Here is a 26,923-nt window from a genome sequence, read left to right on the forward strand (position 1 = left end):
AAGGTCAGGTACCACAAGTGCTCACTGTCTTAATTACCCCAAATTGCAGCAAATGGGCTTTTCCCAGTGTCTGTCCATCTTCTGTATTTTTGCTTTGCTTAGGGAATGAGGCCAAAAAAAGGAACTGGTGATTACTATTGTCCCTACTCCTCGAGTGTGTGCAGGAGGGTAGTCCCACCGAATTTACCAGGTCTATCTTCTGGTGGGGTTTCTACCAGAAAGAGGTGCAGAGTTGGTTGAGAAGAGTATACAAAAACATATTTGTAAAAGACAAAGTTTCAGGAAAAATCTTGGCTGTGGCTCCAGCTTGGTTCAGTCCTGGAGGACCTGATGTTGGCAGGGTCAGACTATTACACAGGGGCAACGTGTCAGGGTCCAATTTAAAGGTGGGGTGGAACCCTGCGAGAAAACTTCTCTGGTGCTGCTCAGGGATGCAGCCCTCAGCGGGCATCGGCGTTGCTCTCGCATGCTGTGACTGGTGACACATGGTCAATAGCGGGCCACCAGCGCCTCTTCTCCTTGCCTTGCCAGCAGCCGGGGCCTCTCAGTGTGTGGTGAACGAGGAGCTGTGTTCTCCTTCTTTCCCAGGAGGAAGAGAGAAAAGCAGGAGTGGAAATCATCCCTCTGGCAGGCTGCCGGGCCAGAGAGGGATGTTTGCCTTTGGTGAGGAGGAGAGGAAAGGTCTGCGTGATTTCTAGCTGCAAGGCTGTCCTCTGTGAGTTGTTGAGCATCTCTGAAGAAGCCTGTGACTGAAGCAGTGATGGACAGCTGGACACGAGGGCTGACAGAGGTATTTTATGAAGGGCTAGTGCCTCTCCCCTCCTTGGCAGACTCTGGACTGAGTTGGCTCTGGCTCTATAAAAAGCCGTATCTCATTTTTAAATGAGAACTTCCTTCCCCGCCTTCTCCAGCACGTCAAGCCCCGCATAAGTGTCCCTTGCTGTCCTCCTTGGAGCCACCAGGGACATCTGCTCTGTAACGCTACCAGGCTGCTCCAGTTGCTTTCCCATCCCACAGGCGTTGGTTGCTCAGGTTGTCAAGCTGTGAACCTTTCCTGTGTGCTCTCCACCCTGCTCACCCCAAGGCCAGAGGACCTGGCTGCTTTAGCAGCCTTTCCCTCCCATCCAGAGGGTCTCCTGGTACCTCTGAGCTGGTGAGCCCTGACCAGGGATAACCGCTCAAGCCTGCAGCTCTCCAGGTTGTAATTCAAGGCCCCCTCAATCCTCTGCTGTAAGAGAAACTCAGAATATGCTTTTTTTTTTTTAAGTCCAGGTTGAAGATGGAAGCGGTGAATGAAGTCAGCAGGTACCCCAAATGCAGAAGTTGCCCAGATGGTTGTGGTAGGAAGAGAAGGAGCTGTAACCGCCGTTAATGCTGCCGACGTAAGGTTCAGACCTTTGGTGGTTTCACGGCTCTGGAGCCTCCTCACCTCAGTTCCGTGGCACTGTGTATGACAGCATCTCGCTATGCTTTACTACGCCGGCTGCAGGCAAGCAAGCTTCAGGTGGGAGCTTCTTTCCTCTGCTTCTGTCACAGAGTAAGACCTTTATTTTTCATTTACGCTTTGGAGCACTGGCAGTTTAATTAGAGAAGATCGTCATTACTACGAGCAACAGGAGATACACTTCCTCCAATTTTATATTTAAAGTCCTGAACTTAGGCAAACCAAAGTCTTTTATAATAACCAGGGGAGCATTCATATGAGACAAGTGCCATTCATGACTAATATAATATCATCTGTAACACTGGTGAAACCTTTTTTGTAAAATTTTTTTTTTGAGAGGAAAATCCAAGAGGCCATGACCAGCAATTTCTAAATTTGAAAAGAATTTGGGGAAAAATTTTGGAGCAAATTCCATTAAATCCATCTATTCTTAAGCACAGGTCTCCTATATGCAAATATCTCGTGTTTAGTCACCTACTTGCACCACTGACATCTCTTCCTTCCTCCTGGTATTTTGTGCAGTTGGTGAACTATCCTGTACCACAAAGGTAGAGAGTAAGTTGCGGACTAGAAGTAAACACATAAGCAGGTTCTATGGAAGAAAGCACCTCCTGAGGTTATCCAGTTGTTCATGGTTTGATCTGGGAGGACCCTTTGAACCACCAGCCGCTTGTCACAAGTTTGGTAAATGTGCGTTTGCAAATTTTCTCAGTTCTGACTCACCCGTTCTTTTACAATGTTTGCGTCTTTTACTCCTGTCTTGAAATATCAAAACGGAAGAAAAAAAAAAAGATGTTTAGTGTACGTCGTTCAACCAAGCATATCGTAAGATGTGGTTTTTATCTCATGATATGAGAGGGGGAAGTGGACAAGCAGTGGTACACGACGAGCAGACCCCTGGGACTTAATGGCACTCTGTGATCGACCTGTTGCCGTGCAGCAACACACAAACCTCAGGGCAGGCTCTTCTTGTCGTGAGCCCGCGCTGAGTCAGACAGGATGAGTAAAATGTTGAATGGGCCAGCAGTAGTTTCAGCGTCATTGAGTCAAGACGTAAATCTAGTAGGGTACTTGGGATTTCAGTCTATCGCAACAAAGGCAGGCCAGGGAGTTGTGTCATGTTCACCATTTTTACTTCAGCTAGCCTTTCTCCCAACGTTCTGAGGCAATGGCATCAAGTAATAAAAAGGATATTGTTTTCCTGGGTGAGCTGTGCTGTGTCTGTTCCCTCATCAATCCTAGAGCACCTTGTCCTGGGTAAAGGACCTGCTGTCTTTCCAAGTGATGCCGAGCCTTATCAGTCCGCCTCAAAGGCACTATTGGTTGCCCCCAGGTACTCTGACTTCTTCTTGTGCTTCATCCACATCTTCCTCAGGAGGCTGGGTGTCCCACACAGGCTGCCTCCCGTCAGCGGTAGGGAAGCTTCTGCTCCTGGTGGCAGGGTCAGGTCGTACTCTACCGTCTTCCTCCAGCGATGCCTGTGGCTGGCAAATAAAGCACAGACACATAAAACATCCACCTCCGTGGCCTTTCTTCCCTGCTTATGATGACTGGCCACTGAAAACTAAAGTGCGAGGACACTGTGACAATAAGCTTGTTACTGTCCCTCAGCTGGCAATGGCGGCACCTCAAATACCACCCGGATTCCTGTCTGGATTCACTGCCTACTGATGAGTGCAGTGATCAAGCTGTTCCTTAATTACACTTAAAGACAATAAAGCTTTGTTTAAAAAATATTTAATTACATTTTCTAAACTGCCTTACGGCAAATGTTATCAGAGGGCTGGAGCACCTCTGCTGTGAGGACAGGGTGAGAGAGTTGGGGTTGTTCAGCCTGGAGAAGAGAAGGCTCCAGGGAGACCTTAGAGCCCCTTCCAGTCCCTAAAGGGGCTCCAGGAGAGATGGGGAGGGACTCTTGATCAGGGAGGGAAGCCATAGGATGAGGGGGAAGGGTTATAAACTGAAAGAGGGGAGATTTAGATGAGATCTCAGGAAGAAATTCTTTGCTGTGAGAGCAGTGAGACACTGGAACAGGTTGCCCAGAGAAGCTGTGGCTGCCCCATCCCTGGAGGGGTTCAAGGCCAGGCTGGATGGGGCTTTGAGCAACCTGGTCTGGTGGGAGGTGTCCCTGCCCATGGCAGGGGGGTTGGAACTCGATGATCTTTAAGGTCCCTTCCAACCTGAACCATTCTATGATTCTATGATCACAGGTTCCCTAAGGGGAAAATACTTAGATTTTGAATTTAGGTGCTTTTCTTTCTAGTGATAAAGCAGAGCTGTAACTGGCACTGGGGCAGCTGTATAAATGGCCATGGCTGATGATATAATCAGTATGTCCTTTGGCTGATCTCTCCCTGGCGTTGGGAAGCAAGTGGCACAGCTTTACTGTAAATCACTGAGGTGTTACAGCTGTGATTCAGAGGAGATCTGCAGCTGAGTGCTTCCTTGTGTTTCCGGTGAGAGGGTGAGCTGCGGTGGAGGTGGCCCATCCCCTACCCTGCCTTGCAGTGCCCCACACGCAGCCCTGATGGGTTTGGCTGGGGGTGTGGGAAGGGACTTACTCTTCCATCGAAGAGCTGTCGCCAGCGGGCGAGTCTGTGACAGCCACCCCTCTCGCTGTGATATGGGCAACCGGCGACGGTGGGAACTGCGGGAGGAAAAAGCTCATCATTAGGAAATGCCACTGATGAGTAGGGACCCCGGGTTCATCTGAGGAAAGAGGTTGAAAGGAGGTTGTAGAGAGATGGGGGGTCAGTCTCTTCTCCCAAGGAACAGGCAATAGGACAAGAGGAAACGGCCTCAAGTTGCGCCAGGGGAGGCTGAGATTGGATATTAGGAAAAATTTTTACACTGAAAGGGTTATCAAGCACTGGAATGGGCTGCCTAGGGAAGTGGTGGAGTCACCATCCCTGGAGATATTTATAAGCCGAGCAGACATAGTGCTTAGAGATATGGTCTAGTGATGGCTTTTATCAGTGTTAGGTTGATGGTTGGACTCGATGATCTGAAAGGTCCCTTCCAACCCAGGCGATTCTACGATTCTATGATTCTGTACAGTAAATCTCTTAACAAGAGAAAGCAGGCTGGCTAAGGAGTCGACTGCCCAACTCTTACCCACAGAAACACTGATTGCTCACATGAACGGTCTCCCTGAGCCCAGCACAGGGCTCGTATGAGCAAGAATTACACCTCCCATCAAAGGAGGGAGCCCAGCAGAACTCTTTATTCCCTAATTTTTATGCCTAGCTCTCCAAGGAGGCGAGGCTTTGTGCAGACTGACTCTTGCAGCTCTTCACTGGTCACCTCCACTGCTGGCTGTGGAGCAGCTGTCCCAGCCATCCCTGCTTCTTGAGCCACGTTCAGAAACGTTTCCCAGTTTTGCTGGGTGCCGCTTCGCGAGGTGGGGGAGACCTCTGGTTCCTGCCCCAGTTCTGCCACAGCCCCACAAGTGCCTAATCGTCGACTTCCTCCTTGTCTTATTTGATCGCATATTGCCCGCCAGAACTGAGTCACATTTTCCCACAAACAGGCCACTGAGAGTGGCGCGTCCTCCTAGATGGTAAGCTAACCTGTGGGTTGCCCAGAAATAGAAAAATATGTCCAAATTGTGACACGCTCTTGTCATTTCAGGCCATAAACACACTGATTTTACTGGCAATACTGAAAAATTTCTTCATATTGTTGTCACCACTATGACCAGTCTTAAACTGTCTAGGGTTATTTCTCCTGAGACTGGACATGTTTAGGTGCCCTCTGTAATTATCCCTGAAATCATTTTTGCAAGTATCCTTTGAAGCTTAACCAGATTAACTACTGGCCGGTGCAATTAGTTTCATTACACTGAATTAATTTTGACCATCCTTCAATATCGTACAGTCATTTCTCTTGAGCGTAGCCCAGCTGCCAGCTAGGAAGTATATTGCAGCCACCCACAAGAGCATTTGAAGCCATGAAGTTTCTATAGCATGGTCTGGTATTGGTCAGAAACATTTCAAAGGACTATTTCCTGGTTGAAAATCTAATTTTTATAAAATGTAGGGACTTTGAAATTTTCTAATTTTTTTTTTGGTAAGAAAAAGAAGGGAGGGAAAATGCTTTAGTAAAGCTGGGTCATTTTTAACCAAAACATTTTGTCTGACCATTACAGAGCATATTTTTGGTTTTCATATGATGTATCGTGTCAGGTTAGCATTCTGGAGAATATGAATTATTTGATGCTTGTTCCACTTCAGAAATTATTTTTTTCCCCCCAATTCGTGAAATTCCCTGAGAAAGAAGAGGTTAATTCCTCCCAGCTCGTGCAGGTGGCTGGGCATCTGGAACGGGAGCCTGCCTGTTTCCACCCCACAACCCTTCCTGGTTCCCTGAGGGGCAGCCATTCTATGCCAGTCTTTGCTCCCAGCTAAGGATCCTCTGGCATAAATTATTTCTCAAAGCCTTAACGAAGACTGTGAAATCTGCACGTACTGTGACAGACTGACATGCTGTTCATGTGGGACATGCTGACAGGTACTGGGTTTTAAGATGCATCAGACAGTGGGAGTTGGTCTTGCTTGTATTTACTTACCAAAGATTTTCCATCCAGCAGGTGATTACAGGAGTTGGATGACTCTCGCTTAGTAATTCCCACTGCAAAGCGTAAGAAACATGGCATTATCGGTAATTATCCCATTGGCACAGTTTTATTAAAAGCCTCCTTCCATGCAGTTAAACCCAGACAGGAACAGAGCCCAAATTCAGGTTGTGGTCCCACTAGATTTGACGAAATGCTCACTGACGTTCCTGCTAGTTGTGCCGAGGAAATACATGAGTAAGGGATGCCAGATTTTTTCATGGAGCCAAATCCTCCCATTTGGCTGTGGGAATATGAAGATCTCTTTTTTTTTTTAATTTTCTTTTTTTTCCCCTTTCTTTCTGTTCCTGGCCATTTTCGGTTGTCTGCTGTTTTTCAAAAGGACATTCAGGTAACTGAAGAGCAAGTGTCTACAGAAACACCAAGATTGACCAAGACAGAGGACAGAATACAATTCACAACTGCTGTGACCAATGGAATATAAATAATGACAGCAAACATCAGAAATAGCCAAGGTGCTGCTTACAGTGTTGTCTCCAGCATGAGTTTGCAATCAGAGCTGTCTTCTCCTTCTGGGGGCAATATGTGACCATGATAAATATCCTAACCAGCCTCTCTCTTCCTGCTCCCCACCTCCCTCCTCCCTTCCCCAGCCAGTAATTCCATTAGGTACCTAACTGTATCCCTCACATCAAAGTTTAATTCAATTACCTCCTCTCATCTTGCGTATTAGGCACTAACAGTATTCAGCAAGTGGCTTCAGGCATCAATGCTTCAGCTAATGGCCACATTTTTTACTTTTTTTTTCCCTCTCATATTGTCTGACTCTTCCCTTCAGCCTGTCCCTCTTCTTATTAGATATAGAAAATGTTCCGGCAAAGTTTTAGCAAAATATGTAAGCCGTAGTAAGTCCTCGTGGCTTCAGGTTCATAAGCACTCTTCAGGACAGTGGTGGCTGGGTGTGGTGTGAATTCCACCTCCAGAAGGTGCTACGGATGTCCAGGCCCGAGACAGGGGTTGCTCCACATCTGTTATTCTGACATGCCCTGCATTTCCAAGCTGAGTACTTCTACAAAAACTTGGTATGGAAGTGAGTACTTCCTTCCTGGAGAATAAGTGCAATTTTTTATTTTTTTTTTTTTAAATCTATCTATCCTGTGAAGCAAAGCACAGCTTTGGGTGCAGTCAAGGGTTTCTTGTTCTGGCCTTCTACTACACTTACTCGCCTTCCTGCACGCTGGAATGCCCTGTCCTTATGCTTTGGTACCTGTGTAGGGTTTTGGATGCTGGCAGTAAGTGTGTTGGTGATCTCATCTATGCTCTTGTTTACACATTTTTCACTTCCTCTGGAAGTTGAACTGTTCCCTCCATGAGCCAGATTTCAAGTTGCGCTTTACCAAATCTGAAGTCTCTTTAATATTCAACATTACTTGCCTACGGAGCAAGGCTGGAAAACTCTACAGACGCAACTATTTCCAGTAAGAAAGTTAAAGTTTTTGAAGGGTGAAATTTTTTGTGGAGGTCACATTTGTACAGAGATTAATGAAAACAGACACGTACCTCACTTCATAACTCTATTTGTAAAGTCAGGCACTAAAAAGTTATGAAATACCAGAATTGGACCAAAGCCATTTCATCCTCCATTCTTTTTGGATTCCTGTGTCTTTTCTCCTGTTCCCACCTATCTGTCATCCTCCACCTTGTTTCCCCTGACAGCAGAGACCAGCAGTTCCTCCTTTCTCCCCTGCCACCTCTCTGCCACCCGCTACCCCACAGCCAGTCCCAGCCACTCCTCCTCCTCTCCCCGCTCCAGCCCTGAAGCCCCAGCTCTTTGTTCAGCCATTTCTTGGCTCTAGTCCCAGTTTAAGATCTTTCCCTACGGTCCCAAGCTCAGTTTTGTTCCTTCCCAGCTTCCCAGGCCCCACTCTTGTCTGGTCTGTGTTCCAATGGGATGGCCGATGAGCAGTGCGGTTGCAGACCGGTGGTGTGAAGAACATGCCACCTTCATGGTAGTATCTGCTTTACAGATTAAGCCCTTTTCAAGAGCTAAATGTCCAATGTCTCTACCAAACACGTGCCATATGGGATTTTTTCAAAGGTTTATGACTTGATTGTACCTAGGTGGTTTTTCATGGAGAGCAAAAGATGCATTTTTTGATTAAAAGGCCACCCCTTGCCAAACTGCATGGCCCAGCTCCAGCTTCAACCTTCCAAACACAACACACCAGCGTTGAAGGAGCTGAATGACCAGTTTATTTATGTTTACCCAGTTCCTTGGTTTTGCATTGGCAAACTCTGTCTTTTCTTCACAAGTTCTCACAAATATGCTGAACAAGTTTTTGTTGAAAAAAACCAAAATCAGGTCTGTGGCTGACATCCAGAATTGAAAATTTCATCCCAAATAATTATGTTCTGGGAGGTTCTAAGCGGAGATCTTATATAATATGATGATTCAGGCAAACTCAGTAATAGGTAATCCATCATCTCTGAAGTATTGTCAGCCTTTGGAAAGGGAGCATCTATGACTGAATAAAGTGAGTTTATGACTCCAAAGAAAGCAAGAGCTCTGCAATGCCACGGTCATTATCGTATTAATTCCACTGGATCTTTTAAGCATGGAAGTATCTTCCAGGTACATAAAAAAATGCCTGCTTGGCTGCAAACTGGAAGACTGCAATATCTGTGTGTGTTGTGAGTGTTGGTGGATGAGAAGCTTGACATGAGCCGGCCAAAAGCAAACCTCATCCTGGGCTGCATCAAAAGAAGCATGGCCAGGAGGGCAAGGGAGGGGATTCTGCCCCTCTACTCTGCTCTGGTGAGACCCCACCTGGAGCACTGTGTCCAAATCTGGGGTCCTCAGCACAGGAAGGACATGGACCTATTGGAATGGGTCCAGCGGAGGGCCACAAAAATTACCAGAGGGCTGGAGCACCTCTGCTATAAGGACAGACTGAGAGAGTTGGGGTTGTTCAGCCTGGAGAAGAGAAGGCTCCAGGGAGACCTTAGAGCCCCTGCCAGTCCCTAAAGGGGCTACAGGAGAGATGGGGAGGAACTCTTGATCAGGGAGTGGAGCCATAGGATGAGGGGGAAGGGTTTTAAACTGAAAGAGGGGAGATTTAGATGAGATCTTAGGAAGAAATTCTTTGCTGTGAGGGTGGTGAGACACTGGAACAGGTTGCCCAGAGAAGCTGTGGATGCCCCATCCCTGGAGGTGTTCAAGGCCAAGCTGGATGGGGCTTTGAGCAACCTGGTCTGGTGGGAGGTGTCCCTGCCCATGGCAGGGGGTAGGAACTGGATGATCTTTAAGGTTCCTTCCAACCCAAACCATTCTATGATTTTATGATTCTATGATTCTATGATCTAAAAGTGTTCTGAAGCCACAGAGGAATAAAGCCACTTGTGCAGACTCACCGTGCCGGGCAGTGCCCTTGGTGGGGCAAGGTCCCCGATGCCCACTCTGCAGATGGCCCAAGCCCTGCTCCTCCTCTTCACTGTACAGCATGTGGAGGAGGTCACCCTGGTGGGGCTGCAGCTTCTCGGGCCTGTGGGGCCGATGATCGGATATGGCTACCACCTGCGGGGAAGAGGCAAAACCATCCCGTTACACCCGGCCTTGGAGATTAGGTGGTCTGTCAAGGTCTGTGAAGGGAGCAGCATGGTGCTTGCTCTTCCCACTGCTTTACTGTCACCTGAAGGGGATTTTGTTGGGTGGGGACTGTGGGATTTATGGGGTCTGGTTTGTTTGGCTCCTGCCTCCGTGCATGGGATATACGAAAATATGGGAAAAATCATGTGGGGTCTCTCTGGGACACAGCTCTTAGTTGCACCTTTCTGTATTCTCCTCAGGGGACTGAAATGTGGTCCTTTTCAACATCTACTGAATAGGATATGCCTTCCAGACAGCTCAAATTCAATTTTGCATTGCATTATATCCTGGGCAATCAGTTAAACTTATACAACGTGAATTACAAATGCTCTTTCTTCTGTCTTTTGGACTTAAATTTTATACCTGGTAAATGACTACAGAGGATACAAGGTGGTGAATAATTGTGCTTCTAGAGATTAACGTTCACGAACATTAGCTTGCACAAACAAAACTCACTGAGATCTGCACCTTCGAACATCAGGCTCCCTGCATCTCGAACAGAGTCCTTGAAAATGAGCGTGAACAAAGTCAAGAGCTACTGTCAGAGAGAGAACCAGTTAAACAGGGCGAAGACCCAAACCAGCAAGCAAACCAGACACATGGCATCTATTCAGACTGTTTCCCATCAGACTTACTTGTGTTGATCTTATGCTGCAAGACCACGAGAAAAGCAGTTACTTGCATTTAACTGATAACTGATAGTTGCCATCTATGTGTTTTACATATAAGTAGAGTTATTTTGTCTCAAGACTGAGACCCGCAAGTGAGCAGCCCGCTATTGGCATAGAGCATGCCTTAATTCCATCTATGGCTCTGCTTACACGCAATCAAAACCGCAATCAAGCATGTCCCCTCATACAAAAGTGGCCATTTTCTTTAAGTAAGTTCAGATTCAGTTTGCCATTAGTCTACTATATTCTGTGTAAATTAATTTTCACACAGGTATAAAAACATATGCACACCAATGTTTTCCAAAGCAGGAAAAAAGAGAACCCCCAACCTGACCACTTTTCATTCTTTTGACTCCACATACCCGCAGGAGTCTGAAGAAGGCACCATGATTTAGATCCCACTGACCAGCAGGACAAGGAAGAGAAACAGCAGGCAAAAACACTGCTGGAAAGGGCTGGTGAGGCAACCAAAGCCTAATCCAAGACCAAAGAGGGGTTTTCTCTTAGTTCCATAGATTTTGGCACACAGCCTAACACAGTCCCTGCTCCGTAAACTGCTTAAGGACATGCCCAGTGTTGAGGGCCCAGCTCTACTGGCCACGAATCTGACACTGCTGGACAAAGCCAAGCCTCAGCATCACTCCGGTAAGTCAGAAATGAGGATGATGCTGGTGGTGAGAGGCCTCCTGTGCCTGTTCAAGCAGCTTGTTCTCTCCCAGCTGCCCCTGGACCAGTTCCAGGACCTCCCCATCCCTCTGTCCTCCTGTGTCCACGCACGCCCTGACCACTCGAACATTGCGAGCTGCTGGCCAGAGGCATTACCCCACCGAAACCACAGTGACAATGGTGGAGACACCTGTATTCATCATGAATGTGATGAGGCTGTGCCTGGCAGTGGTCCCTCGTGACATCCCCATGTGAACTGAGCTCTTCCAGATTTCAAGGGATGCCATAAAGCTCTGCTTTTGCCCCCAGCTCTGGAGTTGTGCTCAGTGCTCTTGGTCACACTCAGTCCTCTTTGGCGTGTGACAGAAAATGTCGTCAGCCCCCTGCTACTGAGGCACCTGAGGTTGTTTCTTTTGCAAGGTCCTGGAAAGAGCATTTTTGGTAAGTAGGATGCTGGCTGCAGTCGTCTCTAATCCTGAAAGTGGCTTATTTGATCAGTGTGAACCACCACTGACTCGAAACTTAACAATCTGCCTTATGGGCTGCAAGGGATGGAATTCAGTTTGGGAAACGGAAGCAGGATTTTGAATGCCACTAATAGCAGGAATTATTTAGGCACATTGTCGATGTTTGTGAGATTCCTTCCTACATGCCGTATCAGTAACGCCAAAACGCCTTCAAGCAGAAGAATCTGTACAAATAAGTTGCAATGCCATTTTCCATTACAGCTGGATTAAACAGCACAACCTCTACAGCACGTGTTCACTTAACATCTATGTTTGCGCCATTTGGCTGTAGTACACTTTTGGAGTTTCTTATCTCCTAATTGAAGATTTCACCGTGACTTTGGCTACCTCACCCATTACTGTAATATGGAAAGACTTATCTAGGTCAGGAAACTAAACCTGCTGTAGCACAGTTTTGATCTAAACTGGAGCTGACATTTCTCTAGGGTACCTAGGGTAAGGCAGAAGGATCAGCTGGAAGTCACTTTTCTTTTCTAGTTGCACCAGGAAATCTAAATCTGTGTGAATGGCAGAGTCAGCCAAACTATGCAGAATTAGTAATCTGCTCTCTAAAAAAAATTACTGTTTTTAGAACCTGTAAGTCCCTTAACCAGCTCAGTCTGCTTGAAGGATGCTGGCTCTGAGTTCAGAGTTCAGAAAAGTCTCTTTTTTGTGAACTTTACTGCCTGGCATATCCGCTGTCAGAATTAGCTGTGTTAAGCAGGGGACACGGAGGATGCAGGAGGGTCGCAGAGCAGCGCAGATGTTGTTCCAACAATCCTGCTTCTGGACCCCAAATCCCATCTCCACACCAACAACCAACCAGAAAAGGTGATGATTAAACATCTGGCTTTGGATAAAACTTTGAAGCTCAGAAGCTGAACAACAAGTGCTTGTTAGCGGAGGAAATGCCAGATTTGTAGAGTTAAGCTCTTTTTGATGGTCTAATGCTGATCCAATTTTTTATGTGGCAGCACTAGCATGTACAGAGGGATTTGCCATTTTTCTGCAAAGTAACCATGTATTGGTGTCCAGACAGTTCTACCCAAAGGAGAGCAAGGCAAGAGAAGGGAAGGATCTACTATCACTGGAAATAACTCTTAGTAGGGCAATAAGAACTGCAGATTAGCATATTGGTGAAACAATTAAAAAAAAAAAAAAGAAGGTCTTTCCCCCTTTCTCTCACCCTTCCACAGCCATGCTTGTGCTTTTGGGGTGCGTTCTTGAATGGGATGGATGTTACCCCCCCAACAAGGTCAGTCATTTGAATGTTAAATCACTTAATGCTACACTGCTTGGGTATTTCTGCCGTGAAAAAAAAGGTCTGGCAGATGTCCATGTTGCTTGCTATTTTTGCCCTTGCCGAGGATTAAAGTTGTGCACCCACTGCAATCACCAGAACAGAAGATTTCGTGTTAGCTGAGGCATTTCTGCAGCACTGGCTGCAGGTGCGGGGTTAAAAGTGAAAAAAAAAAAAAAAAGAAAAAAGAAAGACATAATCATTCCGCTACTTTTCTGTGGGTCTAGAAATTGGCAATCACAACTTCCTCGCAGGCACGTATATTCCAGTAGGGGCTAGTTATTTGAATGCTTGAGCCTGAGCTGCTGTGAGCAGCTGCATCGCGCTGAAGAAGGGGAAGGAGGCACAAGTCTGAGAGCTGACTGTGCCCATCGCTTTGGTTTGAGAGCTTTGCTCCTGTTCTGAGCTGGAGCCACAGCCCATCTTTAACTGGGGTCAGGAAAGCCCCAAAGGAAGAAAAAAAAAAAAGTCCTCTAAAAATACAGCAACAAAACAGGGACTTTCTTATCTTATTTTCTTAGACCTTTATGACTGCAGTGCTGCTACACCATCTGATCCAGTCCAAATTTAATATTAGAGGCTCCCATTTAGCAGAAACAACTCTCTATCTGCTGAGATTGGAAACATTACAACAGACATACAGTTGCCCTGAATTTTGATGAGAGCTATCTGAAAATCTTCCAGCTGAATAATTTTATGAGAAAATTCTGGTTAGAATCTGGAAATTTATCTGGAAATAATGGAAAACTATCTACTTTGTCCAAAAAAAAATTGAGAAATTATCTGAGCATTTTGTTTTATTAAGTCGGAATAGTTTGCTTTTGGTTTGGACTTTTTTGCTATTTTTATATTACATGGAAACCAAAATATACCAAAGGCATAACAAATAAAAAAAAGGGGTATCTCAAAATGGCTTATTTTGAGTAACACTCCGGCACTCTGGCTTTCACCCTCATTTGGAATGAAAAGTCATTTTGAAACCTCACCCTGAGTTAGGGGATAAAAATAAGATTTTTCACACTTTGAGAAAAAAAAACACAGATACAGTTTTTACTCAAACCCCACAGGCGTGTTACTGACCCTTCCCGGGGACCACGTCAGGCACCCTGTGAAGTATCGGGATCCTGTGACCTGCTTTAATAATCAAGAGAGGGGATGGGAGTGAATGTAGCGAGTTTTTTTTCCAGTGCATGGGTAAGTGTGGTAATGAGGAGGGACCTATGGTTCGACGGGAAAAAATGGGAATCAGGAATACAAAGAGGAGGCTATTTAGAAACGAGGATGGAGCTGGGAAGCGGGATAGGGCACGGGAAAAGGAAAGGCCACGGAGTAAAATATTTCAACAAAGTGCTAGAGAAGAGACAGGTCTTGCAGTGAGGAGAAATGCTTCGGCAAAAGAGTCTGAAAGCTTGTAAAAAGTGCTTTGATACGCACAAGAGAAAGAGGCCGTCACTTCTGCAAGTCAGAACCGCGACAAAAGGATCGTGGAAGGGGTTGTGAATGGGCCCGGTGGATTTAAGGAGGGAAAACTGGCTCTCAAGATAAGAAACCTCAGGCCTGTTTGTCAAAGTGTCCAAACTTGGAAAACATTTTCTCGGAGCATGAAAAATGTTCAGTTCTTTGAATCTCGGGGGGGAACCTCACCTGCAGGGAGCGGGGAAAGCTCCAGCTGTGCGCACTGTGCCTGTGCACCGGGGGTGAGTCGAGGACAGGCAAGCACCACCGGGATCAAGGGACAAGCATCCTCCTGTGGCTCTCTCAGAGACATCTTTCTGAGTCGAGGTTACAGTCCATCGCTTGGTGGTTTTGTCCCACATTCCCCAGGGAATGGAATATTGGCTCCTTGACTAACACATGCATGTATCGATGTGATTTGTTTGCTTTTCCTGCCTGCCTGTCCCTCTGTCATTGTTATTAGGGCTTTATGGATAAGAACTAAGCCTGCGATTCCCTCAGATGACCCGTGTTGATAAGCTGTGATGTTCATTTTGACTGGCTCTGCACAGACAGACTGTATTTTTTGAAGTTTGAAAGCGCTCCTGTAAATAAACTGTAGCTTTACAGAAACTCCCATTTCCCTTTCCCGCCCCACTCCCTGCATCAGACGCCATTGTGCTTTGCCCTGAAAGATACAATTCCCATTTTTCCACAGCATTTTTTAAGGGTAAGTGTAACCCACTAGAATTGAAAAAAAAAACCAGAGGGAGAGAAAAGGAGATTTTTTTCTTACGCTCTTTGCTAGGATGTGCTGTGTACTTTTGGCTCGTCGTCGGGCAGGACTACATGCTGCGAAAAGAAGAACAGGAACATAGTCAGGGTGCAGTGGAGACAGAGAAGGTGAGGTTAAACATGCCTCTAAAAGTCCTCTGTGAGAATACATCGGGGGCACGGTGGAGAGGGGGGGAAGAAGAATGGGTTTAAGGCGGATTCCAGCTGAAACAAGCCAAAAGAAAGTCCATTTTAATGTCATCTCGGAGACCATGCTCTAGCTACACAATACAGATACCCGTTGGCACAGGGCAACAGCCATCCCCAGGTTTCTGCACCTCTGCCATAGACTTCCAGGAGGAAGCGTCCTTCTCCTGCCCGAGTTTTCATCTGGCCTCCCATCTGGTGATGTTTCAGAAGGAAATGAGCTTCTCCTTCCACCCAGTCACCTTCAAACATGACTAGTTTGTTCCTTATCTCTGGAGAGGTCATACATTTTATCTAGATAGAGACTTTTTCGATAAGCTCAAACTGCTTCATGACATCATTTCAGTTTTACTGCACGAAGTCCAAAGCACAACATTTGCACTAAGCCTAGTCTTTTCTTTTTTGATACTCAAAATGACCCATTCGGTTCTTTAACTTGGGGCACTGTGCATAAAAGTCTGTCTCTCAACTTTATTTCTTGAACCCATGAAGACACCAAAATCACAGGGAAATTAGGATCACCAGCCACTGGACACACAAGATTCCAGGACCATAAGCCAAGCTTTTGATTCGACTGAAGCGATTGGTTTCGGGTGGGGCTTTTTTTGGACAAAGTGAAGATTCTTTGAACACTTCTTGTTTCAGTTGGACTTGAAACGGGCCTGAAAAACTCAGTGATACTCCCACCTCTCTCACCATATCTTACCCTTTGCCCTTTAAAATTACTACCCTCCTCTGTGTTCAGGATACAAGAGTCGCGACTACAGGATTTAGCAGCCAGTGACAGAAGCAGGCCTGCAAAAACCTGCCAAATTTGGAGAATTAATTAATTCTAATTAATTAATTCTAAAGGCTGACCCTGAGGGCGAGGCATGTGAATGGGGCTCCGTGTAAAGTCCAAAGGCTTTGAAGAGTCAGGAAGGTTTGTTATGGGTGACGTTTACTCTCCAGGTGAGCTCTCCTTTATGTTTTTGGCATACGTTCACAGAATCACAGAATTGTAGGGGTTGGAAGGGACCTCTGGAGATCATCTAGTCCAACCCCCTGCCAGAGCAGGGTCACACAGAGCAGGCTGGACAGGAACACATCCAGGCAGGTTTTGAATATCTCCAGAGACAGAGACTCTACCACCTCTCTGGGCAGCCTGTTCCAGGGCTTTGCCACCCTCAAAGTAAAGAATTCAACTCCAGGAGCTGCGGCGCTCATCGTTGCTATCTATGGTTGCAGAGAGCTTTGAAGCTGTGGAAGCAGCTGGAGTTCACTCAAGGCTGCTCATTTCTGCGGCCAAACTCCTCTCCTCTGATGGCAGGAATCACAAGTGACCAGGCTTTCCAGGGCTCTGGAACAAGCAGAGCTGGTGGTGGGACCAGAGTTATTCTTCCTAAATGGCTTGTGTTTGTCCAAAAGCCACCTCTTGTTTCCCCAGTGAGGATGTAAGTGCTGAGCATTAGGACCCGGCTGCCTAGAAATAAAGTTTTGCCCAATGCTCTGCCCACAGTGACCCAGGACAGTAACACGGGAGAGGATGAGTCTTGCCCAGGGTCCCTGCCAGCGACCCCTTGCAGCACAGGGTGCTTCCACACTGTACGTCACAAGTTATCTGCCCGTATAGAGCCTGAGAGCGTGCTAAGCTGTCAGTTTGATTATGGTCTGCTTTGCACAGCATGATATCCTCAGGGATCCCCCCCTGCCTTCTCCTTCCTGCAGGACACGTTTTATATTTTAAACCCTGGTGAGTGTGGGATGAAAACCAGACAAGCATAATGAAGGTTGTTTCTGTTGGTTTGTTGGTTGGTTTTTTTTCCTAGGAATAATTCATAACTTGCTTTTGAAGCTGCTGCAATTACCCTTACTTCTGGAATTTCATTGTGTGAGGACGAAACTAATTGCTCACAAGCAAAACACTGAAGTGCAGGGAGGTTTAGTGATGCCAGGAATCACCTTCATGTCTCTCTGGTATTGTGTGTAGTTTACTGGACAGTGCGAGGAGCACAGTTTATATAGATTTCTACCAGAAACAAGTACTGTTGCGCTGTTATTGATATACCCAGGCTGCTGCACAAGGAACAACACAAAAATGTGCCCAAGTAATAAATTTGTGTATTTTTAGAGTACCTGTAATCCACAGTCCAGCTCCCTGCCTGTTGTCTGCCAGCGTGAGTGGCAAAGGGCTTACAGGGGCTGAAGAAAGGCAAGGCATGAAAGGGAAGTCACAGCACCAGCAAACATGCACTGGCTTGAACAGCTGCTGAAAGAAGAGTGGCTCAGGGAGGTAGAGCCAGAAGTGACCCCCCCGCCTCGTGCAGGAATACAATGGCAGCAGCGCAAACAGCGGGGCTGCGGGGCTCCCCCTGCAAACAGGATTTTCTGCAGGGAGCTGGAGCAGGAGCAGGAAGAACAAATCCTCGCCGATGATGTTTCTGGATTTGCCTGAAAAAAGGCTGTTTGTATGTACAGCCCAGCTTTCGGGCAACAAAAACAATTACGGTGAGGGTTCACTTTGTCATTTCCACTCACATTCTGAAATTAAGCAGCTGAGAGCTCGTGCTCACAGCTTGCAGGAAAAGATCTGATCTGGCCCCACAATTTGTTTTCCCTGCTTTTACCTGCTTTCTTTTTCTTGTTGCTGAAATACACAGCTATTGAGTTTAAACTAATTTGCTCAATCAAATGCAGACTGGGCTTTGTCCGGTCCTTAGTCTTCATTACAAGCAATTAATGTTAATCATGCATTCATTTCCAGGGCACGGCTTTGGAAATGTTCCACTTATTGAGCCAGCGGACTTAAATCCAACATTCACGCAGTTCACCCGGTTCATCTGAGCTGCTAACTGCTCGCAGAAACTTCATTTTCTTTTCTATCGCCACAGAACAGCCGTGCAGTTTGCAAGCTGTCGCTTTTAGCAATTACCTCATAGGTACATCCACACCGAATTCCAGATCTCCCCATTTTGCCGGTGCAGAGATTTTACCCCACCACAGTGCCGATTAGCTCCAGTGCCAGGGCAGCGAGCGCCGGGGCGGCGAGCCGAGCTCAGCCGTGGCAGAAGAGACGAGCTGCTGCCTTCGGAAATCTCCCGATGCTAAATACCCCCCTCCGTCCAAACGACAACCCCGCGGCGGCGCTTACAGCTTCGAGGTACTCACATTTGGACGAAATCACGGTGGTGAAAACTTCCAAATTCTCGTCGCTGCAGCTGTAAATCTGGTGCATTTTCCACCTCTCCCTCCTGACTGCCTTTCAGCTTCATGCAACCGCTCTGAACTTCTGGTAAATAGGTTTCACTAATCCAATCTGGCTCTGTGATCATTGTCCAGATCTACAAAGGACAGACCGATGCCGTGATCTCATCTCATTCCATATTCTTCATTGCAACATTTTCTGCTCCCATCTGCCTTTCTATGAATACTATTAATGCAAAGACTTAATTTAGCTGTTACTTTAAGCCTCTGCTCAGATAGCAGCATTTTATTTTACGTCTCCTTTTACCAGTTTGGAGAATCCTCTGCGATAAATGGCTAATAATTAAAGTCTGTTCTGTGTAGCCAATGTACAGCTAAATAAACGTTTACAGAAGTACTGCAAGGGTTTTTAAAATAAGTTGGGTTAATACTTTGTGTACTTTAACACATTTATTATAAAAGTCTGCTCCTCCTTTATAATGAGGAGATGATTCTAGGTGTATTAAGGAAAGCATTTTGTGCTTTGTCTTTTAAGTTCATAAACTAGTACCTGAATCCTGGGCACTTCAGTGTAAAATCTCAAATGCAGATGAGTAAAGAAGGGCACGTCAGGCGTAACGTACACAGGTCTATACGTCCCCACAGTCCAGTGGCTGCAGAGGGAGGGCAGGTGGCTCAGTCATAGGTGGGTTCCTACGTGACTTGATGGTTCTGGGGCCTAATTCCATATTTATACACATCACATCACTTGCCAAAGCTTTTCATTCCTTAAGGCTCCCATCAGAAATTGCTCCTTTCCACATCTATGAAAATCAGCCCCCTCAACTTCTGGTGACTTACTGCTGCCATGAACACCTAAGCTCAACAGTTTTGGCTTGCAGGCTCCAGCAACTGATGCAGCAGAAGCACTTTCAAGTGTGAATAATGATATTAAATTATATCAGTCTAATGAATAGCCTTCATTACACTAGCACGTGTGTGTAATTAATTAACACAAAAACTAGTGCTGTCTTCTCCTATAGAGGTCTGCCACCAACAGTCCCAGATGGAAAGTGCCAGCAAACATGGGCCGTCACTGTCACATTCATATAACGTTTCTTCTTGGAAATAATAAATATTGGTCAAATACACATCCTGAGACTGGAAGCATTTTGGCTGAGTGGAAGGCGTCACTGTTTCCAGACAGAAACGAGTGAAGAGAAGCTGGTATCACTTGTCACCTCCCACTGCAGCCTCCTGCTGTCCAGGGGCAGCAAAGCCACTTGTGGGGCTGACGGGGGTTGGGGGGGACATTGTCCCAGGAAAACCGCGCCACGTTTGAAACGGGCAGCGGGACGGCGATATAATCGAGCAAAAGTTCAATTAGCTTTTGATTTATTGCGCCACATGTTCGGCTCGTATGACTGATGCCATTAACATCAGGCCGGGCTGGCGCGTTCATCTGTCCCCTGCCCGGCTGCCTCTGAAGGCGCACACACTCAACAGATGGGGAGCCGCACGGGCACGGACGCAATTGTTTATCCCCCCATTGTCCCTGTGTCAAGCAATCACACCAAATCCATTACTCGCCGAGAAAAAGATCAGCGCACCGGCCATTCAGCGGTGAATGGAGCAGAGGCGGTTACGCGGGGAGGCTTTAAAGCTTTCAAAAGGATAAAAAAAAAAATATAAAAAAAATAATGAAGAGCAACACTGAATAGTTCACCCCCTCAAAAAAAAAGAAAAAAAAAAGAAAAAGCTATAACAAATCTAACCCACCCTTTATTTCACCTTTGGATATTCAGACTCTAAAAGGCACTTTTGGATCTGAGTCATTGTTTTCCTAGCTACAGTTGTAGCATAAAAATATTTTTAAATCACAGCTGGGGTTTAACATTGGGTGTTTCATTGTGTTGAGGAGTGGTGGGGATGTGGAAGCTGAAATGAGACTCGAGAGCTGGTCACCAGCTGGCATTCACGGCTTTATAGGTTAGGTTTTGAGCAGGTCGGCTTTGAACAGCCATCGTACCAAGGGACGTGATGCTCTGGGGATGAGTCACTCCGTGCAGGGAGCTGACAAAAGGCTCTCACATCGCTTCCAGACAGAAAAATAGGGCTGGAAAGGGCCAATATAATGTGTCTCACCTGGGAATGGATTTTCCCCTGTTCACAAAGGGGAGTTTGCTGCTTCATTCTGCCCAGATCTTACAGGGTAGTCAAGCACTATGAATCATAGAATGGTTTGGATTGGAAGGGACCTTAAAGATCATCCAGTTCCAACCCCCCTGCCATGGGCAGGGACACCTCCCACCAGACCAGGTTGCTCAAAGCCCCATCCAGCCTGGCCTTGAACCCCTCCAGGGATGGGGCAGCCACAGCTTCTCTGGGCAACTTGTTCCAGTGCCTCACCACCCTCACAGCAAAGAATTTCTTCCTAAAATCTAATCTAAATCTCCCCTCTTTCAGTTTAAAAACATTACCTCTTGTCCTATGGCTCCACTCCCTGATCAAGAGTCCCTCTCCATCTCTCCTGGAGCCCCTTTAGGTACTGGAAGGGTAACTAAATGAACGCCCAGGGTTTTGCAGGAAATCTTAATGTGGCTGCAAGAGAAAGACTGCACATATTGGGCTACTTTTTTTCTGTGAGCTATTTTGGACAAATGTCTCAGTTCATCTAGCTACAAAACAGATGTGATAATACCTGCCAAAGAAGTGCACCGTAAAGCATGGAATCTGCTGAAGAACAGCAGGACAGTAATTTTAGACTTGAGGAAGATACTCTCCACAATGTCCAATCGAGGCACTGCTTGCAGAGTCACATCAGACAATTTCACATAGTATCTCCCTCTGGCTCCCTACTGACCCAGCAAGAGTCCAGTCTGTGGTGGGAGAAGGAAACCAAACATTTATTGATCCTATGAACCTTTTTTTTTTGTTACCCAAATTACATAAAATATCCAGAAACTAGGCTCAAATTTTTCCTCACTGCTAAGCACAACTAATAAGCTATAAATACAATTCATGTGGTGCCACAGCAGCCATGAGAAGACCCAAAAAAGTTTTTGCACCAGGATGTATCTTTGACTGAAGGCTCCCAAGCCACCGTGTGGAACCCAAATTCCTCACTGCGGGCTGTGATCGGGCTGTTTATCAAACACCTGAACTCCCTGTGTTGTCAGTAAAGGATCAAAACATTTGCTGGTTGAAGAACTTGGCAACTAAAGGTGAACGGGGACAACTGAGGAGGAGGAGGAGGACAGCTCAGGACACCAGAACAAACATATGGTGTCTGACAAAACTGCCATCTAACCTGAACTGCGGGTCTGGGACAGGGAAGGTTTTTGATTTTTAGGACTGTGGGCAGAAAGGAGGGAGAGGTGGAAAAGGGGAAAAGACGTATGCTGAGGCTGAGGTCAAAACAACTGGTGAAAACAGCATAAGGATCAGTGAATCCTGTCAACACCGCAGAAAATCCCATACCTTGGCAAAACGTCCCTCAGGGGAGGCAGTGAGAGTGCTTTTCCCACAGGCTGGATCTGTTCACATTTGGATGAAACAAGTGTACGTGCTTGTCCTGTTTACCAAGTACACCAGAGTGGGTAAGCTCAAAAGGAATCCAATAAAACCAAAATTGAATTACGGTTACAAAAAATGTAATTAAAACTTTGAGTGATTTAAGAGAAGTACCAGAAACCTTATTTATCCTGGCCTTTGTAAACAAATTAATGTCTTTCCAGAGCAGTGTTTTTCAAGTGAAGTCGGTGGGAAGCATCCTGGTACTCTCAACATAGGCAAGGGATATTGCCAAGGGGTTCCCTGGCCTGCAGAGGACAGAGCTCTTCCCAAGGAAAGCCTCTGGCTTCTCCCCGGACCTGGTACCCTGTTGCGTAAGAGGCAAATCTAATCTGCACTGAGCCACTTGAGCCTATTTCTTACCCTTAGCTGGGCAATATGATAAGGATAAACCCCGGGTATTTTTGGAATAGGATCATGAACTCAGAGGTATGGACAATTAGCCATTTAAAAATAAGATGGGATAAAACTGCACGTGCACGCTGCAGACATTTACTCTGAGACACTTCTGCGGGATGCGATGCAAGCGGTGTGTTTCAGAGAGAGAATCGCTTTTTCTCATTTTAGGGCCACAGAATTGCAACTTCCAACAACTGAAAAGTAAAACCAACAGCAAATGCAAAATACAAAGCGAGCTTGTCATACCTAGTCTGTTATTTTCCCCTAAATGAAAGGAAGAGAGAGACAGATATGCTATCAACAACTTCACCTCATTCTTATATGACTGCAAAACTACTTCAAAATTAAAGCAGCACTGCACGGCTGAAAGGCCCATGAATAGGTGAAGAATTTTCAAAAGTAACATTTTAATTTGCATCTGGCTGGAAGATTTTACCCAAATGGAAATAAGACAACCGAGGCATATAAAAACATTTTGAACTTTAAATTCACTCTCGGAGACCAGGAGAGAGGGATGCAAGTGTTGTGCAGTTTGAAAGGGCTTCTCTGCTAATCAGGAAAGGAAATACCAGCCAGACCTGGAAGCCAGGCTGAAAGCATCCCCCTGCTAGTTACAGAAAGATACTGCAGGGTTCTGAGAAAAAAAAAAAAAAAAAAGAACAAGCCTGGTTGGCTCCTCTTAAAAAAGTTACATATAGATAATTGGACGTTCAACAAATTTGCCCTAAGCTTGTAAAACACACTTGAGTAAGTCTACACAACGATTAGCGGGAAGCACAATGCCCAGCGCTGCGAGGCTCAAGTCCCACAGAGCTTGTGCCAGCAGCAGGGATTGCACCCAGCCAGCATGAAAGTTCGGGCCAGGCTGAGCACGTGGAGCCTTAACAAGCTTCCATACACTGGTCATGTACGGGTAATCCACCGGCAGCATTAAAAATGTCAACAAAAGAGTGATATGTCCAAACTGGGCCGTGACAACAATAGTTTATTAAGATGCCAAACTTGATTAATTGATTTTTCAAGCTTATTGATCAGTGACGTCTTTATTCCCCTGACAAAGCACAATAATTTTTGGATGGGGCTTTTGCACTCCCGATTCTTTTCCTTTAAAACATTTTAAGATTATTTTGACTATCGGCTTCTGATGCCAACATAATCATTTTTGGACAAACAAGCATGTTAATTAGAGCTTGTCCTGTGGTCACTGGATTTGTGCAGTGGCAGCCCTCTTGCTGCAACTGCATTACCATCTCCCACACCATACGGAGGAAAATCCACTACTTGGGTCAGCAGGCACAAAGTGCTTAGGATTTCTCCCATGGATAAGTCTAATGAATGAGGCAACCTCAACCGTCACCTTACTTGTCTCTAGCGTGTCCTCACGCAGCCATCAAGCTCCTCTTGCCGCATGCAACACACATGCTCTGCAGGATGAAGGTCTCTGGAGGGTATCAGATGGCATTGCCTCCTCTGGCTTAAGTTCTGCGAGAAAATGAGATTAAATTTAAAACAAGGACCATCGCTATTGGCACCCAGAGACCCCAGTGCCAGAAACTTAGAAAATAGGATTAGGAAGGAGGAGAAGCTGCACTACAGGCACAGAAGCAGGATCAAATTTAGGAGTCCCCCTTTTTGGTCCAGATTTAAGTTATGGTGCCTGCATGAGGCAGCAGGATAGCACAGGAGATCAGAGGAGGCACCACGACTGAGGAGGTTTTAGAACAGAGTGGGAACACCAGTATGGAATTGTTGTGGTTGGAAGTGTGATGCTTTTGAGGTAGTTTTTGTGTGACAAGTATGTTAAGTGGCCATACACCGTACAGCTAAGAGTATGGAAGGGGAAACTGGGGGACTCCCTCTGATGCCAATTATTCTAAAGAGGGTTTTGGAAAGACAAAATGGGTTTTCTTGTCTCCCTGCTGGTTTGGTCTTTGGCCTCTTCACTGCCGCTGCCAGCAGGGGTGTCAAAGATCTTCTGCTTTAAGTACTTGACTTGTTTCTAGGAATCTGATTAAAGTAGATCACCTCAGATAACAAGAGGAATTAATGCTGCAAATACATAGGAGAGGATTTTCAAGCTCAGAAGCTACACAGAGGTCAGTCCTTTTCAAGTCACGCAGTCTCTGAGATCTTTGATTTTCGCAAAACTGATGATCTTTACTTGTCCTTTTCCTCCGTCCTATTAGCCTTTACACTTAAACACTTTATTATTTCAGTTCTGGTTGTAACGTGTTCAGTTGCTCTGTCCACTACATGGCACATACTGTGCAGAGGTAAGTCTGGGCGAGGGAAAACCAAAAGGGAAGAGGAAAGAGTTTTGGGGGGGCTTTGCAATAGAAGTGGTGGCACATTCTCCTTAACAACTACATGGTTTCAGTTTCCACATCCTTCAGGTTTTTATAATGTTTTGTAAAATGCATGTTCTCATCTTAGATGTTCCCCTGAAGCCTGACGTTTCTATATCCTCTCGACTTGGTCAGCCAAAGAGAGGTAGGCTCCTAGATCCCAGCTCTTCAACTTTTTATACTCTCTGGACCTGCTTGAGGGTAGGAAGGCTCTACAGAGGGATCTGGACAGGCTGGATCGATGGGCCTCACCAGTGCCCAGTACAGGGGGATGATCACTGCCCTACTCCTGCTGGCCACACTGTTCCTGATACAAGCCAGGATGCTGTTGGCCTTCTTGGCCACCTGGGCACACTGCTGGCTCGTGTTCAGCTGACAGTCGACCAACAGCCCCAGGACCTTTTCCATCAGGCAGCTCCAGCCACTCTTCCCCAAGCCTGTAGCGCTGCATGGGGTTGGTGTGACCCAAGCGCAGGACCCAGCGCTTGGCCTTTTTGAACCTCACACCATTGGCCTCCAACCTGAAGGATGTAGGTAGATGTCTCCAGCGAAGGACAGGCCTAGACCTTTAGCACCCATCAGCTGACTCTGCGCTGCCTTTGCTCAGTGGGTTGGCATTTTTAGCTCGGCTCTGTTGGGCAGGTCCCCGAACCACGCTTTACAGCTGGTGACGTTATCATTTCTGACACGAGAAGTCACTAACGGTTACTTGACTATCAAGATCTGCCCCCTAGCTCTGTGCTTGGTTCTACCAACGGAGTAGTCCCCATTTTAGGACTTCCATTTAAAACACAAATACAGTAGGTAAGAAGCACATCAGCTTGACTGCATCGGGAACTAAACTTGGGAGATGGCTCCATGGAGGCTGTGGGACGTGCTCTTCTAGGATGTCCCAACTGTCAGAGACACAAGTGGCACCGCTGTGAGTGTGTCCGACCGGGACCCACCTACTCCAGAAGTTGGAGCAGAGGCTGGAGCCCTCCAGAATGGAGGTGACACCCAAGTGTCATGGCTCACAGCAGAGCACTGACACAGCTTCAACCCTTTTCTGGCCTGGAAAGATGACTGTGGAGAAAAACTGATCCACTGAAATGAGTGTCAGAGTCTCTGAGGTTTCAGTAGCACAAGGCAAACACGGTTCAAGCTCTGTTCATGTTAATTCCCATTTCTCGCTGCTCAGATAAGTACACGGTGACAGCTTTCATGGGGCGGGGACCTGTCCACTGGGAAATGGATTGCAACCACCAACTCGTGAACAACCATCTAATGGTCACTAGAGAGACATCACAGGTCTGTGCTGGTGACCTGGAGGTGAAAAGACTTTCTTTGTCTGTCTGAATCCCGGGAGCTTTAGACCCCTGATTGGGGGGAAGTTCTGATCTAAACGATCATTAATCTTCCTCAAGGTGAAAAGGTCACAAGAGCAAAGTTATTCAATGTTAACTGTTTTTTATGCCGGCATAAAAAAACGCCTTCATTTCCAACGCTATCTTAAAATATGCAGCAACACTTAAACATCCGGACTTACACAGCGATTTTTCAAAAGCGATGTCTGCTTTTAGGTAGATGACAAAGTCCACACGCGGTGTCAGCCCCCCACAGCTGTGTCCACAGCCACACCAACAACGCCACACAATGGCGCCCTTAAACCCTATAAAGGCCAGGGAAAACGCCACAGAATGAAGCAGTCACGTATTGGAGCTGCTGACAATCAGGTCTTTAACGTGCGTTATCCATTTGACTGCAGGTGTAAATCAGCATTTCAATGTCAAGTTGCTGATCTAAGGCTGTACGGTCAAACACCCAAAGAGCCTACACCCCAGGAAAAGCACAAGCACTTTGTCAAAGTAGGTCAAAGTTGCCACAACCCAGGGAACGCGGAGGAAATGTTCCACATCAATGAACCGGTGCTTGTGCTACGATATATATATTTCATGATACAGCAGTATTATATTAAATTAAACATTTACCAAAGCTCAGACGACCGTGTGGGCGCTGTGCGTCATTCTGTTGCCACTCGGGTGACCTTGCTGGAATATGTGCTGCCAGCGTACATGGCCACAGAACCAGGCTCTGTGGTTCTACGATGTTATGTGGATTAACACGGCTCCCTAAAGGACACATCACATTTCCTCTGCTTTCACAGAATCACAGAATGATCTGGGGTTGGAAGGGACCTCTGGAGATCATCTAGTCCAACTCCCCTGCCAAAGCAGGTCCACC

General features: G+C 46.4%; 1 protein-coding gene across 1 annotated transcript; it reads right to left on the bottom strand.

The window, feature by feature from the left end:
• Positions 1 to 2,741: 2,741 nt before the first annotated feature.
• On the bottom strand, positions 2,742 to 18,435 carry VXN (vexin). The gene is made up of 6 exons (XM_074146785.1): positions 18,369 to 18,435; positions 15,037 to 15,092; positions 9,429 to 9,591; positions 6,012 to 6,073; positions 4,006 to 4,091; positions 2,742 to 2,928 (listed from the first exon to the last, which is right to left on the bottom strand). Exons 1-6 carry the CDS (start codon positions 18,433 to 18,435, stop codon positions 2,742 to 2,744), a joined length of 621 nt encoding a protein of 206 aa, XP_074002886.1.
• Between the last annotated feature and the right edge of the window lie 8,488 nt (positions 18,436 to 26,923).

Source organism: Numenius arquata, chromosome 4 (genome assembly GCF_964106895.1).
Source record: "Numenius arquata chromosome 4, bNumArq3.hap1.1, whole genome shotgun sequence".
Classification (NCBI taxonomy): Eukaryota; Metazoa; Chordata; class Aves; order Charadriiformes; family Scolopacidae; genus Numenius; species Numenius arquata.